General features: G+C 33.6%; 1 protein-coding gene across 3 annotated transcripts in view; it reads right to left on the bottom strand.

Annotated features, from left to right (window-relative positions):
- Window positions 1–467: 467 nt before the first annotated feature.
- The window catches only part of LOC123538416 (mitogen-activated protein kinase kinase kinase 13-like), a 39,376-nt gene continuing 25,439 nt past the window's right edge, over window positions 468–14,404 (bottom strand). For all 3 annotated transcript variants that reach the window (XM_045322504.2, XM_045322505.2, XM_045322509.2), the window contains exons 7-14: window positions 12,770–12,928; window positions 12,174–12,282; window positions 11,423–11,532; window positions 10,522–10,638; window positions 10,042–10,170; window positions 8,612–9,431; window positions 7,561–7,851; window positions 468–7,206 (exon numbers count right to left, since the gene is read on the bottom strand). In XM_045322504.2, the coding sequence (XP_045178439.1) occupies window positions 7,105–7,206; window positions 7,561–7,851; window positions 8,612–9,431; window positions 10,042–10,170; window positions 10,522–10,638; window positions 11,423–11,532; window positions 12,174–12,282; window positions 12,770–12,928 (1,837 nt within the window). In that variant the 3' untranslated portion in view covers window positions 468–7,104. The remainder of the gene's footprint in view (window positions 7,207–7,560; window positions 7,852–8,611; window positions 9,432–10,041; window positions 10,171–10,521; window positions 10,639–11,422; window positions 11,533–12,173; window positions 12,283–12,769; window positions 12,929–14,404) is intronic.

Here is a 14,404-nt window from a genome sequence, read left to right as displayed (position 1 = left end):
TGTATTTAACTGTTACCTTCATCAATTCCAAAATTCTATTTCTCTTCAAAATGGTCCCGGGAATAAATTTGTCAAATACAATCCTGTTACACACTTCCCAATTGTTGTACAGGAAGACAGAAACTAATTATTTTTTAGTAAATACTGAATGCTCTACAGGCTTCATACTGAATGTTCTGCCGGCTTCATACTGAATGTTCTACTGGATTCATACTAAATGTTCTACTGGATTCATGCTGAATGTTCTGCTGGATTCATACAGCAGAACACTCATACTGAATGTTCTGCTGGCTTCATACTGAATGTTCCGCTGGTTTCATACTGAATGTTCGCTGGCATCATACTGAATGTTCTGCTGGTTTCATACTGAACGTTCTACTGATTCATACTGAATGTTCTGCTGGATTCATACTGATTGTTCTGCTGGTTTCATCCCAGTGATTTTTACAGACAAGACAGACACATAATAAATCATCAGGTTTTTATTTTTGCACAATATTTGCATATTATGTCTGCAAACAGTATATTTCATTCAGACAAAACAACAATATAAAATCAATTGAGGCAATGGCCACAATAAATTCATATCTAGAACCATATGCTGTAAACATCAACAGTATATGTAAACTGATGTGAAAAAAATCTATCTCTTGTCTAGACAGTTTTAATATACTAATACATGTAAAAGTTTACTCTGACTTTAATTAAGTACCATTTTATAAATAACTTAAAATGGCAAAACATGGTAGATTTCAGAAATCCTAAATGCCAGTACGTAATACAGCTTTCTGTTTTCATTCAAATGTATCTAAACTTAAAAGGTACAGCTGCCTGAAATTTGAAAAAAATGGGCCTTTTTTTCCCCCAACGAAAATTTCACAAGTGAGGTAAAAACACCTAGCACAGACAGAGTCACTTCTGCTGTTTCAAATTTATGTAAAGATATTCTTCCAGTCTACAGTATAATGTTACAAAAACATGTATTGTTATTTGAAAACCAAACTAATCTGAAAGAGGTAAATTCCCACAATTCGCCTTTTTCGTACAAATCATGCTCATACTAATTTAGGAGGAAAGTATTATTTCAATTGTATGAAATTACATTATTCTAAATCTCTTGTCAGGACTGGAATTATAACTTACTTATTTCAAATAATCTAAGTTTAGCTAGATTAGTTTAGTTAGAGTCACATTTAAAGGTCAAGGTATACCTCTATAACTTATGCTGACCTTTAAAACAATAGTTTGTAAATCCCATAACAAAAACTCTACAGAAAACGAAAGGTTAGTATATATATTCCTTGTTTGAGTTTAAAAAATTATGGAAGAAATGAAGATGCCTGCATCAAATAAATGAGAGTGTGACTATATTTTACATAGTTACCTGTATCTAAAACATGTGTAAGAAGTATTAAAATCAAAAGTCAGAAATAAACTACTTTAAATGCCACTACTAAATACATCATAACCCTGCAAATAGTGTAAAAATCTAGACAAAAGCACAGACAGTCTATTCTTGTACTCTTTCAATATGAAATATAGATCAAAGGACACTGTTTCAGAATTAGTTTGTCTGCTGTAACGCAAACCTATACTTCAGGTAGCTGAATGATTGACTGTACTTACTTCTCCACAAGTAGCCAACAACTTTCCTACATAAATAAGAGGTGGAAGATCAATGACTCTAACATACTGTCTTTAATCAATATTAGTCACTCCTTGTTGTCAATGTTCAGTGTAATCACTCGGCCAAGTGGAAACATTTAACTTTTTCTTTTGGAAAAAAAAGGGATTTTTTTAATAAACCAAAAAACAAACAGCTTCCTCAGCTTCTTTTTCAAAAAACAAGATTCACAGTGTTACAGCATCTTTAAAAAAAAAAGTGTGGAGCTTAAGGGACATCACTGCTGCAGAGCAAACTGACCCACACTATACAGTAATTATCTCCCTTAGAATTTACTTATTCAAAAGAATAACATAAAAATAAACAACACTAGATATTGACTGTACAATTTCAATCAAAAACAATGTTCAGGCATGTAAAAACACAATGCCTTTGTCAAATAAAACAAGATTCATCAAATGCTCCTAAAACATCAACCATCCTGGACATTTCCTGAATTTGATTACACGTTTGTTTGTTTTTCCAAAAATTCTATAATCATGTAAATATCTTTTTGGAATGCTGAAAAAAAGTATATTTTATACAACGACTAAAAAAACTGATGTGCAAAAAATATGCCATGTACATGTAGAACTGGAATGATTATTTGCAAAGTTTACCATGTAGCTAAATGAAGTGATGCTTTCTCTAAATGTGTTAATGATTCCTACCCGTTTAATATTTAACTCCACTTGTAATGAGTTTAATATTTCTTTTAGAAACTGAAAAGTAAATGATGAAATGCTAGCACTGCTTTGATTAAAGCACGGTGTACCCATCTGTATATCATATCTTTCATTTCTTTAATATAAAAGGTTAATACAACATACGTTTTCCACTTCTCAACGCTAGGTTTTTTCCAAAAAACAACAATAGCTGAGATTTCAATGCATGCCTATGTGTAGTAGATTATTATATATTTATGCAGTAAAAAAGAATTTTGTAAATTCTTATTTATTAAGTGAGTATCTTGCAACATGTGTAAGTACATGGTTTTGATTTAAATTTTACGCATGCTCTATTGAGGTATATACTTACAAATTCTGACAAGAATTTAATGTCTGGAACTATCACATCTCACACACTTAGTGAAAAGTACAAGAATGAAATGTTAACCTCTTTAGTGTTTGTTTCATACACTTAAAGAAAATACAACCAGTGTTGTTCTTTAATCAGAAGCAGCACTGTAAGTGTAAGGGAAAAAGTCTGTTTCATATTATTTTTAAAATGATGGATAAAGATAAACAAATATGATTCCAAGAAATATAATGCATTGTTTGTGTATTTGAACGTATATTCTATGTGTGTTTGTACAGATGGTGAAACAATGCACTTATGTTATTGTCTTGAAATTTTGTATTGCTTATTGTACTGACCTTGTTTAATGTTTAAAAAAGACATCATTCAATAAATGAAATAGCTTGAATTAAACATCATCATCTGAAAATGAAACAACCCCTAAACATTCAACCATTAACAACTTATTTCCAGTTTAAACTTGTAAAAAAAACAAAATCAATAAATAGATAAAAACTGACTTTCTGAATAAAACATACAACATTTAAAATTTCATAATTCAATATGAATAAAACCTTTGAACAGCTTAAACATAACCAAATAAATCTATGTAACTTAAACCATAGCACTTTATATAACACAGCATTACATAGTCAATCTGTTAACCCTTACCCTGCTGGATTTCTATAATGGACTGGTCCATCATTCAATTTGGACAGTACCACTTATTATTTGAAGGGGTGTTCACTGAAAATTCACTGACTGAATAGCAAACAGTGCAGATCATGATCAGCCTGCACGCATGTGCAAGCTGATCTTCATCTGCACTAGTCGCAAAAGCAAAGTATCTTGCCACCAGCAGTCTAAAGGGTAAAACATCTGTAACTGTTTAATATCATACATATTGTACAGGTCAAAACTGAACAACAAACTAACTTCATCAGGAGTACCATTTTATAACAGTAACTGTGTGAAATTAAAATACCAACAAACATCATTTTCTATTTCTTGCCTGATTTGACAATACCAACAAATATCACTGTACATTTTTGCCTGATATTAAAATACCAACATACATCACTGTCAAAGTTTTGTCTGATATTACATCATTCACTATTTCTTGGCCAATTTTACAAAACTAACAAATACCATTCCCTATTTCTTGCTTGATTTCACAATATCAACAAAAATCATTCTCTAGTTCTTGTCTGATATTACAATGCCAACAAATATCATTTTCTAGTTCTTGTCTGATTTTACAAAATCAACAAATGTCATTCTCTATTTCATGACCGAAATCATAATGACAACAAATGTTATTCTCTTTTATTTGACACCTCAATACCAAAAAAACATCATTCTCTATAGTTTGCCCCATCTTATAAAACCAACATATTTCAGCGTCCATTTTTGCTGGATATTAAAATACCAACATATATCACTGTCCTTTATTGCCTGATATTTTAAAACCAACATGTATAACATTACTCTACTGCTTTTCCATGTTTTCTTAAAGCATGGTAAAATATCTGTGCTTTATAACGAGAACTAATCTTATGTAGAGAAACTGATAAATAAAGAAGAAATCAAAAATCATACTTTTAAAAGTACAAACTTTGTGTTTGTGTATGTTCATGAAACAGACCATAACAATAACAAAGTTTAAGTTACGTTATGCATTTCATGAAACAGACTATAGTGATCAAAAGTTTTGCTTTAAAATGACAAATAAATGTATATGAGCAGATTGCATTCTTTCTATGGCAAATATACAAATATTTCAGAGGTTTTCGTACCAGTTTTAACAAGTGCATTTTAATTTGTGTAACAAGGATGAAAAATGTAATTTTGTCCTAGAATACATTGCAATATGAAATCGGTCATGTTTACTACACTGTTATTGATAAAGAGAAGAAAAATACAACAATATTTCCTATTAAAGGTGGGATGAATAATATATTAAATGTTTCATCATGCTATAAAAATGTACCTTTTAACTTACATATGACAAAACTTTATATAAATCTTCAACACCTTTAACAAGATTCAGCATCAACACTGTAAATCGTTGCCCTACCTGTGTTACACAACCTCTCGTATAGATATCTTAAAGATACACCAAAGAATTAATAAGTATAGAATTGTATCTTAAACATAACATAGAGCAAAGCTTCATTAGTCTCATGACAGTGGGCAAGAGTTATCACGGTGACACTAATGGCTGTCTTTTGTTTGTTTTGTTGGGTTAACGTCACACCGGCACAATTGCTGGTCATAAGGTGAATTTCCAGCTTTGCTGGTGGAGGAAGATCCCAGGTACCCCTCCATTATTCCATCACAGGTGGGCACCTAGGTAGAACTACCAGCCTTATATAGCCAGCTGAAAGACTCTGTCACATGAAGAATCATTTTAATAGGAGTAATTTTAGCTGACAAAACTGGATATTATCAAATTAGCAAACATGAAGCAAACTTTAAAAAACTCTCTTCTAAAGTCTCACAGGTATGTCTTAATATCACTGAATTTCATATTGTGTTTTATTTTAATTTCACTGTGAAATAAAGGAATGTAAATTTGAATTGGCAATCCAAAACAGATGAATCCACTTCACTATTTTGTTTTGTAAAATGTTGAGACAAAATATCATTGTCATCATTAATATTGCTAAAAATTGTTCTGGAGTAACTGTGTCAGTTGTCAGTTGCTAAATCCTGAGTTCTGCAATTTTCGGTTCTCCATATTTATTAATTCTTTGGATAAACCATCACTACTACTTCATATATAGCAGTCATCATATACAACTAGTTGCCTCTTATTAAATGAAAATATGAATAATTATTAATTTTATTTTAGAGATCACACTGAAAGAAGTTAATAGTCTGTTTATCTGTCATTTGATTAATTGGAATTTGCAAACAATTAATTTGGAATTTGCAGACAATTAATTGGAATTTGCAAACAAGATCAATGAACAAAGGGAGAGAATTTTGCAAGAATATACATAACATTTTCTGTCTGGGAATAAATCTGTCCAGAATTGTCACGCCAACTGTTATGTGTACTCATACACAATAAAACTTTAAGTTGAAATCAAAGATAAAACACTTTATACCATACCAACTTCTATAAGTCAAACATTTTCGGACTTTTCTACCAATTTTCAGATTGAATTCCAAATAAAAAAAAGTCTCAACAAGAAAAATTGTTTGACCGAAATAATATTTCACAAATATGTAACACTTTTTATGCCAAAAAATGGTAATATGAAATGGAATCTTATATTTTGTAAAAGGGATACAAAAAACTTTGGAATGTTGTGCAAAATATTTTAAAATGGATGACTCCAACACTTAGCAACTTATCTCCTTCAAACAGCATTGTATTCATCAAGCTTCAACTACGTTTTCAACTTATACCCAATTACCACACTGCAGTAGTACTTTAATTCATGAAACAAACTATAAAATTATTGATGCGTATATTGAAACAGACTATGGTGATTATTTTTGTATTATTTTGAAAAAGACTATAATGATTTTTTAAACAGACTACAGTGATTATTTTCAAATGAAATAATGAATTATTGTAAGTTTTTTAACAAGAAAATATAGAAATTTCAAAATTTAACAGTCTGAATATAAGTTTAACATTTCATTTCCTGTAAGCAGCATTTCTACAGTTTACAGTGATCAAATCATATTGCTGCTTCTTGTTTTATTATTAGCATATAAGGTTGTAAGAAAAGTTTCATCTGTTCCAATAAAAGTATGTAACATTTTATAAATTCATTCATGATAATCTTTTATTCGCTAAAAAACAAAGTTGTAACTAGTTACTTTCTACCATGTCTAGCTTCTGAAACTAGTAATTTTATACTGGACCAGTCTGTTTACAACTGGTGCCCTGTTCCTACACTGTGTATTTCTTCAGCTGGTTCTATGACTGTCTAGACTGGTTCTGCAAACTGTCCAGACTGGTTCTATGACCGGCCTTGACTTGTGCTTTGTTTCCTGGGAGACATCTCCTAGGAGTTACTTTGACTTATTTTTGTCAATTTTAAATTTGATTTGAACTCTGTCCATGTTATTCACAATATGGTGTTGACTGAAATAAAAGGTCTTGTTTTCCATGTAAAACACTGTAATCAGTAATTAGCCTAGTCTTGCCGACTTGGACTATAGTATTTGTGCTTTGTTACAGCAGTCCATTCTCTTGCTGGACTGGTTATGTATACTGATACAATGGACTAGTTCTTGGTGACTACAGGCCCTGTTTATCAGACTGGTTTTGCCAACAGTTCAATGTGACTGGGTACTCTTTGGCTGTAGTCTATATTCACCAGACTGGTAGCAGTGTAAATCCAACAGACTGGTTGCTTGGAACAGCAATATAATAGTTCAGACCATGTTGACTGTTAGGACGACTACCAGTCTCGACTTTCCACAGACCTCTTCCTATGAATGGCTGTGTGCACTGTTATATCTGAACATTGATCCGAGTCAGAACTTGAATAGCCATGATGAACCTGAATGGAAAAAATACAACAACATTATATATATATATTAAATAAAGATAAGTTTCGAAACTGGATTAAATACAAGAGTTGCCGCAGGAGACAGCATACTTGACTATTTTGATAATGGACCTTGAAAGTTAATCACAACTTTAACCTGAAATTCCAAGTAAAAAGGGGGCATAATTCAGGAAATATTGACTTCAGAGATACAACTAGCTGGATGTTCCTCTCACTTTGAGAGCATTCATAGATCTTTTTTTAAACAGTATGAATTTAATCGAGACTAATACATGAAAATAATAAAGTGTTAAGAAATTAAAGCAGATCAATGAAAACAGTTAGTGTAATAACTGCTATCCTTACCTCTAATGATCGCTGAGGGGAAGCCCGTTGCTTGATTCGGTGGAATTTCATTTCTCCATCACTGGATAAACCTTCTAAATTTGCACATTTTGCTAGTTCAATTTGTAAATTTTCTGAACTATTGGTTGACAAGAGTCCATTATCTCTCATAGAAACTTCGCTCGTATTTTCTTCCTCAGAAATATTTCCCTCGGAACTTACGCTGGAACAATATGACTGTCGACTGTGTATTCGTCGACAACCATCATCGGAACTGACTTCACCTTCCTCAGACCAGGAATCATCAGAATTCTGCAAAATTAAAATGTTTTGATGTATGGATGGGATGTAACTGTGGTAAAGATAAAAGGTTTCTTTTTTTTTAATATGGGTAGTTGATAAAAATCACCACCTGGCATGTACATTTCCAGCCTAGCCTACAGGTATCATATTCCCCTCTCCAGTATCAATTATTGGCTTGTACTGCTGAAGACTACAATTTAAGTACTCAACCAGGAGTCCTTAGTGTTGTGGTACATCCTGCTGACCACTGCACTACCCTAACCCTAGTTCATTTGTAAATTTTTGTTATTTCTGTTCAATAAAGGCAGTCAGTTAGCCAAACTTGTTTCAGGGTTCTTACTAGTACACTATGACATCTTTGTATCAAACAACTTCCAAAAATGAAACTGACAAGGAGAATAATTGATACAAAAACAATATAATAATGCCAACTTCAGAGCAAAAGCTATTATCAAGTATATATAAACATAAAAAATAGCTCTATAGATTTTTAAGTCAACACTCCTAATAACAAATGTAAGCAGCTAGAGAAAATTCTTCAGCAGAACTTTTAATATTTCAACATCCAAGCACATTATTAATCTCAATAATTCTGTTACATGTTTTATAGATGTTCTCAACATGTGCTTTTCTGTTATACTAAAACAACATTGTAAGGCTACAGAATTTTCCCAACAGCAACTATTCTAAATAGTGACACAGGCTAAATGTCTCAATTTTTGTTTAAATTTCCATTCAGTATCTCAAATTAAAAAAATACAAAACTTACTTTTGGACGTCTGTATCTCACAGAATTTCTTGTCTGCCCAATAAAACTGTCTTCCTCCATTTTGTCTAGTCCCATAGGAGAAGGAGGATTAGAGGGAGAAAACTCTACATCTGAAATACTCCTTTTTATTGTATAGTCTAAATTTGAATTATCTCCCTTAGTAATTTCAATAATTGGAGCATCACTATCGTTTGTAACACAGGAAGATTTTAAATTTTCATTAGAGTCTAAATCGTTCAACATTGTTGATTTTGATTTGGTGTCTAAATCGTTTTCATCATTCTGTTTTTGCAATTCAACGATATTTTCTATATGACAAGAGGGACTTGGTGTAGTGTCATATGTTGAATCACAAGCATTGCTTTCAATGTCTGCACTCTCTCTCGATGGTGTTGTCTCTTTACTAGAGCAAGTAACGTCTGAACAATGACCTTCACATCCAAAACACACATCATTTAAGTTTTTATCACAGTTAACACTAGATGCAGTAAGATCGAGTTCTTGTACAGGATTTTGTTCTGTTGGGCTCCCCAACTCTCTCAAAGCTGTTGCCGGGCCCAAAAAGTTAAATGTTGAAGGAGAAACTGTAGTTCTGTCAACATGACGTAAGTTTATTTGGTTTGATTGTAGCTCATCATGAAGTGCATCTTTGGTTGGACTCTTCACTGGGCTAGTATTGGAGGTAGAAATAGCGCCTTTGCTGTTGCTACGGCGATGACGCCTTTTCCACATCCTCATCTTGGTGGGTGATGGGTGAATGTGGGTGGGGCTTAGTTCTTTTGGAGGCGGAATGTTTGCTGAACTTCCACTCTTCTCCGGACTGTAAAATAAATATTATATTTCTTAACTGTTCCTGTACATTTATTCAGTATTATAACAAATATCATTATACTTATATCTTTAAAACTAGTGTATCCTCAAACAACAATTAGGTATAATTATGTGGATAAATTGTTAGTAATTCAGTATGCATGTTGACTGGTTCAAACATTACCATGGCCAAAATTTCATAAAGGGTATTCAGGAATGACACAAAACGTGCCTTTTTTACTTTTGTTGTGTTTACATTTACACCAACAATTAGATATGGCAACTTTCCAGATTTTCAAGTCAAAGGAAGACCACAGGTACACCTCTGAGCATTATTTCAGGTAAGGACTGGCAATCGGGTAGAACCACCAACCTTCCACAAGCCAGCTGGATGGCTTCCTCACATGAAAGAGCTGAGATTTTGAAACCAACAGCAGTGAGAGGCAAGAGATTTGAAGCCAGCAACCTTAACCACCTGGACATGGAGGTCCCCAAATGAGGCTATATACTTGTTTTCCTACAACATAGCTGAATTACATTTGCAGGAAAACTGAACTGGTAAGCTTTATAGAGAATATGCTTATAATTGCTCTAACAGAAATTAAATGAAATTACAATACCTTGTGGGTTCTGAACCAGATTTATATGCTCGTTTCTTGCTCAGTCTGTCCAGCCTTACTTCCTGTCGAATGACTGGCCGTAATATACTCTTTCTTTTCTTTGCATACATTGCCAGTTGCTGTTCACGTCTGAAAACAAAAGCTCTAAGTTTTATAAACTACACTTGTTTTAAAGTTTTAACTTGATCATGTTAGAGATATTGAATAGAAAGTTCTTACACTATAAATGCTAACTACTCTTTATATATGCTTTATGGCGCCTTTGAAAACAGATAGCTGATATCATGGTAAAAAAATTGATCTCGCAAAGATTCAAGCCCATGACCTGATCTGATCCCCAACACACTGTGCTTTCCTTTTTATTCCACAGGTGAAGGTATACTTAATATCATTAGATAGATTACTTTACATGCAAGCCTTAAACTTACTTAAACATACATTCATAAGGGATAAGTAAACCATGATAAATGTTGCTCTTACTTGATGAGTTCTCTCTCACGTTTCTCCAGCTGTAGCATACAGGCTGTCAGTTCCATGTAGAGATTATTGGCACGTTCCAACTTCCGCTCATAATGTTCCCTAACATCCTGTGCATGCCTGAATCAAATAAAGCATCACAACATCACAGGACTACTTCCTATTTAAAAATATCTTGTCTTCAATCTATCTTCTTACCCTTCAGTTAAAATACAGATGAAAGTCAATATGAGCCGCGACATGGGAAAACCAACATAGTGGCTTTGCAACCAGCATGGATCCAGACCAGCCTGCACTTCCGCGCAGTCTGGTCAGGATCCATGCTGTTTGCTAACAGTTTCTCTAATTGCTATAGACTTTGAAAGCGAACAGCATGGATCCTGACCAGACTGCGTGGATGCGCAGGCTGGTCTGGATCCATGCTGGCCGCAAAGCCATTATGTTGGTTTTCTCGTGGCGCGGCTCATATCACAAACTCGCTTATCTCCAAACACCAGCTATCTCGAAGACATTTTCAAGTCCTGTCCCAAAAACACATGCACTAAATATCATTTTAAGCTGAATTTCGGTTATCTCTAAATAAAACATTTGATCCCTTGAGATTGGGGAGATAACGAGTTTCAACAGTTTATTGTGAGTGTCTTATAATTTATTAACTGTTTACCTTAATATCTTGTCTTCAGATCTATTTTCTTACCCTTCAATTACAAATACCATGTTTTCAATTCATTTTCTTAACCTTCAATCAAAATATCCTGATTCCCTACCTGTTACCCTTCTATCAACTGTCTCTTGCTTTTAACTCCTTTTAAGAAATAAACTTCAAACACTATTCTTGTCTAATCAATTACATCTTTACTGATATCTACTGATGGTGTATCAAATTAACCGTTGAATATATTACCTCAGTTCCTGAAGTCTACGTTTGACCAGCTCCTCCTCATTCTGTGCCAGGTGGCTGCCCTCACTGTGTATCTTCTCCAACGCTTCTCCAATCTCCAGTCTCCATTTAATCTGTTACACAGAAATATTAAATTAATTACATGAACTTTTGACACATAACTAAAGAGGCTTTAAAGAAGTGAAAAACTGATTCTTCAAGGAAACAGTAAAAAATATACACAGTACTAAATGTAAGGAGCATTAAGTACAATACATTAAAAAGTCCTTCTGTAATTTCAGGGAGAAAAAGGTTTACTGAAAACTTTTCAGTATATATTTCAAAGTCTGTATGTAAAGTTTGAAATGCAAAATCAAGCATGAAATTTTCCATAAATCCGAAAAAAAATCAAACATATTTGGCATACTTATGTTCCTTTGTCTGAATGAAGACTTTATGCCGAACGAAGTTAGAATGACACAAATAATTGAGCCGTGCCATGAGAAAACCAACATAGTGGCTTTGTGACCAGCATGGATCAAGACCAGCCTGCGCATCTGCGCAGTCTGGTCAGGATCCATGCTGTTCGCTTTAAAAACCTATTGCAATTAGCGAAACCGTTAGAGGACAGCATGGATCCTGACCAGACTGCGCGGATGCGCAGGCTGGTCTGGATCCATGCTGGTCACAAAGCCACTATGTTGGTTTTCTCATGGCACGGCTCATATACAGGACATTAATATTAGCTTTTATCATGTCTCAAATAGCAACTTACCTGCGATTTTATGAAGTCTTCCTGATCAAAGTTCAGCAGTTCAGGGGAGGCAATTTCTAAATGCATCAGAATCTGGCGAAATGACGGACGATTCCTGGACTTGGCACTCCTAGAAAATTTACACACAAAAATCTTTTAAATAGCGATATCTTCATGAATTTCAATTTCAATTTTCATTTGAACTGGAATAACATCTGGTATAATCATACTGTGTGGGAGTAAAGGAATTCTCATACCATCCTTTTCAGAGACTGAATGTTGTATAAATCATGTTTTATATTTGCATAGTTAGCAAAAAAATTGCGAAAAAGTGGTGTTATGGTTTTATTGATTAATACAGAATTTTATGTCATGGAGAATAAAGCATGATCTTTATGAGGCAACACCTGGAAAACTGTTCATGTCTCATTTGACATAAAGAAACAAATATATCATAGTGAACTCTGTGACATTATATATATGTCACACTTGAAATGGTGAAGACGACACAATCAATAATTGTAATCAGATAAAAAACTGTGAATCCATCAAATTTTAATCTTAATGGTCATAATTTTAACCTAAATCTACTGTCACAAAAATATGTGTCAACTAACCAGCATTGTCGCATTAACAATTTAAATCCCTCGGGGATGGTTGCTGGAATGGGTAAGTGAAGGCTGTTCCGACCTACTCCCCAGATTATAGCTGACGAGTCCACTTCCTTATATGGAATTTCTCCTGTCAATAACTCCCATAGCACTATGCCATATGACCTGAAAAAAATCAGTTAGATTATATACAGCAAAAGTAAGTGAACAGCTCAAACAATCTTACACCATTTTTAGCAAGGAAAAAATCATTGAAAACTCTCATTTTTTCGCTAATACTTAGTGGCTGCTTGTTAGTGTTTGTATGCCACATAAATGAACAAGAATTTATCACCATTAAAGTTTCCAGCTGAGATTAAAGAATAATATTGACCTTATAACTCTAATAGAACAAAACAAAATGTTAATAGGGCCATGTACTAAGAAATCATTAATTTTAGTGGGGACTATTTTTTTGTGGGTTTTGCGGCATCGTCAATCCAAGAAATAAAATCCATATGAGCCAGCAAAATTTTTATTCTCTTTTATCTCCAAAAATTAAAATATCCACGAATTCATATCCCCATGGAATAGTCCTTTTGACCAAAACACCAAAATTTCATGTCCGCAAAATTAACCTTTACCCTGCTAAATTTCTAAAATGGACTGGTCCATCATTCAATTTTGACAGTACCATTTATTATTCAAAGGGGTGTTCACTGAAAATTTACTGACTGAATAGTGATCGGTGCAGACCATGATGTGGAGGCTGGTCTTGGGTCTGCACTGGTCATAAAGGCAGAATCACTTGCCGCCAGCAGGCTAAAGGTTGAATGATTTTACAGTATGTCATCTACACATTTTGTATGAAAATTACTTCCCCTTAGCAATATATTTTCAAGAAATATAACCAATCACTAAATCAGTCAAAATCATCTTCCATTCTAAAATACCGCTATCTTGTGAAAATTACTTTCTTTAACTAGAGCTATCACTAAAGGTGATGAATGTACCCCCCCGCATGCACTTACAAAGTACATTGCAATTTGACGCACACAAGATTGCATAATTATGTGGACTGTATGTATATATAGACTGTATGTATACAGTATAGTAACGAAAAACAAAGTCCCATAACTATGCAGAATATTTATCTAAAAGAATGTAACATGCACCATGCACAACTAGGGTTGGTACTGATCACTTGTGTGAAGTTTCATTAAATTGTGTGCAAGGGTTTGGTAGATTAGGCATGCACAAAACTGCATATGCAGACTGTATGTACATAGTATGTTAACAAGAAACAAAGTCCCATAACTCTGCAATTTTTGTCGCTGAAAGAAGCTAACATGCCCCATGCACAACTACTGTTGTTACTGATCACTTGTGTGAAGTTTCATTAAATTGTGTCAAGAGGATGAGGAGAAATGGTGCGCACAAGATTGTGTCTATGTATATAGTATAGTAACAAAAAAACAAAGTCCCATAACTCTGCAAATTTTTTTTTCTGAAAGAACCTAACATACCCAATGCACAACTACTGTTGTTACTGATCACTTGTGTGAAGTTTTATTAAATTGTGTCAAGGGGATGAGGAGAGATGGTGCGCACAAGATTGTGTCTATGTATATAGTATAGTAACAAAAAAACAAAGTCCCATAA

This window comes from Mercenaria mercenaria, chromosome 18 (genome assembly GCF_021730395.1).
Source record: "Mercenaria mercenaria strain notata chromosome 18, MADL_Memer_1, whole genome shotgun sequence".
Lineage (NCBI taxonomy): Eukaryota > Metazoa > Mollusca > Bivalvia > Venerida > Veneridae > Mercenaria > Mercenaria mercenaria.
This window is presented reverse-complemented; position numbering and strand designations above follow the sequence as displayed.